At 49.9% G+C, this 2,321-nt stretch overlaps 1 protein-coding gene across 1 annotated transcript in view; it reads left to right on the forward strand.

Moving 5' to 3' along the window:
* Positions 1-1,058: 1,058 nt before the first annotated feature.
* LOC103608450 (nucleotide exchange factor SIL1-like) overlaps positions 1,059-2,321 on the forward strand; it is a 45,752-nt gene continuing 44,489 nt past the window's right edge. Inside the window, exon 1 of the mRNA XM_008592876.1 lies at positions 1,059-1,209. Coding sequence (XP_008591098.1) covers positions 1,059-1,209 — 151 coding nt within the window. The remainder of the gene's footprint in view (positions 1,210-2,321) is intronic.

The raw sequence follows: 2,321 nt of genomic DNA on the forward strand, positions 1-2,321 counted from the left end.
TTTTAGTCCTCCACGGACTAGATCACAGGGGCTCCCTCCAGTCCCTCCCACTATTGCACCAGCTTTGAGAGGTGGCTGGTCCAGAAGGGGTAATCAGAGTTCACATACCTTTTTCCATCTCTGATCTCACACAATTAGAGAAGAAACTGGGCTCCTTTACCACTGACCCCACCACCTATGTTAGGGAGTTTCAGTGGATCCTGCAGGCTTACAGTCTCACACACCATGACATATACGTGTTGACAGCTAACACTCTCCTTCCTGAGGAGCAAAGGCATGTATGGGAATTGGCCTGAGCCCATGCAGATGAAACACACAGGACTAATCCTAACCACCCTACAGGTCCCAATGCAGTTCCAGAACACAATCCCCAATGGGATTATAACACCCCTATTGGCATAAATTCCCATGATGTTTTTGCTTCCTGCCTTGTAGCTGGCCTCAAATGGGCTGCTCAAAAAGTTGTAAATTTCCAAAAGGTGCAGGAAGTAATACAGAAAAAGGAAGAAACCCCTTCTGAATTTTTAGACAGGTTAACCAAGGCCCTTCGACAATATACCAATCTAGACCCAGAAACCCCAGATGGTTGTCATGTTTTAATGACCTATTTCCTAGCCCAGAGCTACCCTGACATTAGGGCTAAATTAAAAAAGCTAGAGCAGGGGCCTGCTACTCCTCAGACTGAAATTATTATGGTGGGTTTTAAGGTTTTTCATAATAGAGAGGAGGAAAAGGAACGCCGCAAGCAGAGAGCTGATCAGGCAAATTTTCAGATGCTCGCACAAATAATCCAAGGACAGCCATAACCCAGGCGCCCACAAACCCATAAGCCGCTCCCTGGAACCTGCTTTAAATGCGGAAAAGAGGGACATTGGGCAAAAGCCTGCCCCTCTCCTCGGTCTCCAACCACTCCCTGTCCCGAAGGCCACAAAAGGGGCCACTGGGGATCTGATTGCCCTGCCACCCAAAGGGGAGAGGGGCCAATCACCCCACAATCTAAGCCCGACCTGTTGGGACTAGCAGAAGATTGATGGGGCCATGGGTCTCTGTTCCCGACCATGACCATCACGACACAGGAACCCAGGGTGCGGCTTGTGGTGGACGGGTGCCCCATTTCCTTCCTCTTAGACACCGGAGCCACTTTTTTGGTCCTGAGGGAGTTCTGGGGCCCAACTACACCTTCTACCTCTCCTATTGTCGGGGTAGGAGGTAAACATATTTTCCCTCTTAAAACCCCCCTGTTAACATGCACCATGCAAGATGTTTCCACACCCTTCTCACACTCCTTCCTTGTCATGCCCCAATGTCCCATCCCTCTACTGGGAAGAGATATTCTCTCCCTTCTCAGGGTTACGATCAGCATCACCTCCCATGCCTCGCCTACCACACAGTTTTTTATAGCACTCCTGGCCGACGACTCGGACTCACGGCCTCCTTTTCCAACATTAACTGAGCCTGTCAACACAGTTGTCTGGGACACGTCAAGCCCCTCCACTGCAAAGTGTTCTCCAATACACATTAGGCTTAAGGACCCCACTAAGTTTATATGCCAGGCCCAGTATCCCCTGACCACCACAGCCCTTCTTGGCCTTTGCCCCACCATTCAGGAATTTACAAAAAAGGGCCATCTCCGGCCCACTCACTCGCCTTTCAACACCCTTTCCCCAGGGAAAAAGTCAATTATGCTTAACAGAAAACAACTTCTCATGGACCTTCCCATCCCCCAAACAAAGGCTGAAATATTGTCATTTTGGGGATTAGCTGGATACTTCAGAGCCTGGGTCCCAAATTATTCCCTCCTGGCCAGACCTCTGTATAACCTAACTAAGGATCCCCCTGATGAACCCCTACTCCCCTCTCCCCCGCCATCCCTTTTTAAAATTGCAACAGACCCTTGTACAGGCGCTGGCACTTCATCTCTCTGATCTCTCTAAACCTTTCTTCTTGTATGTCCATGAGAAGGGCAGACAGGCACTTGGGGTGTTGGGACAAAATTATGGACCCACCTTTGCTCCCGTAGCATACCTTTCTAAGCAGTTAGATCCCACCGTCCGTGGATGGGCACCCTGCATAAGGGCCCTAGCCACCGGACAGCTCTTACAAAAGGAGGCATACAAATTAACTTTCGGGGCACCATTAACTATCCTTTCCCCCCACCACTTAAAGGATCTCCTGAAATACAAGGGACTTCAATCCCTCCCTCCGTCCAGGGTTTTGTCCCTTCTCACCTCCTTCCTCGAAAACCCTGACATCACCTTTCTTCCGTGCCCCCCCTTAAATCCTGCCACTTTACTTCCCATACCTTGTCCTTCAGGTATAGG

The sequence above is a fragment of the Galeopterus variegatus genome, unplaced genomic scaffold, assembly GCF_000696425.1.
Source record: "Galeopterus variegatus unplaced genomic scaffold, G_variegatus-3.0.2 Scaffold8423, whole genome shotgun sequence".
Lineage (NCBI taxonomy): Eukaryota > Metazoa > Chordata > Mammalia > Dermoptera > Cynocephalidae > Galeopterus > Galeopterus variegatus.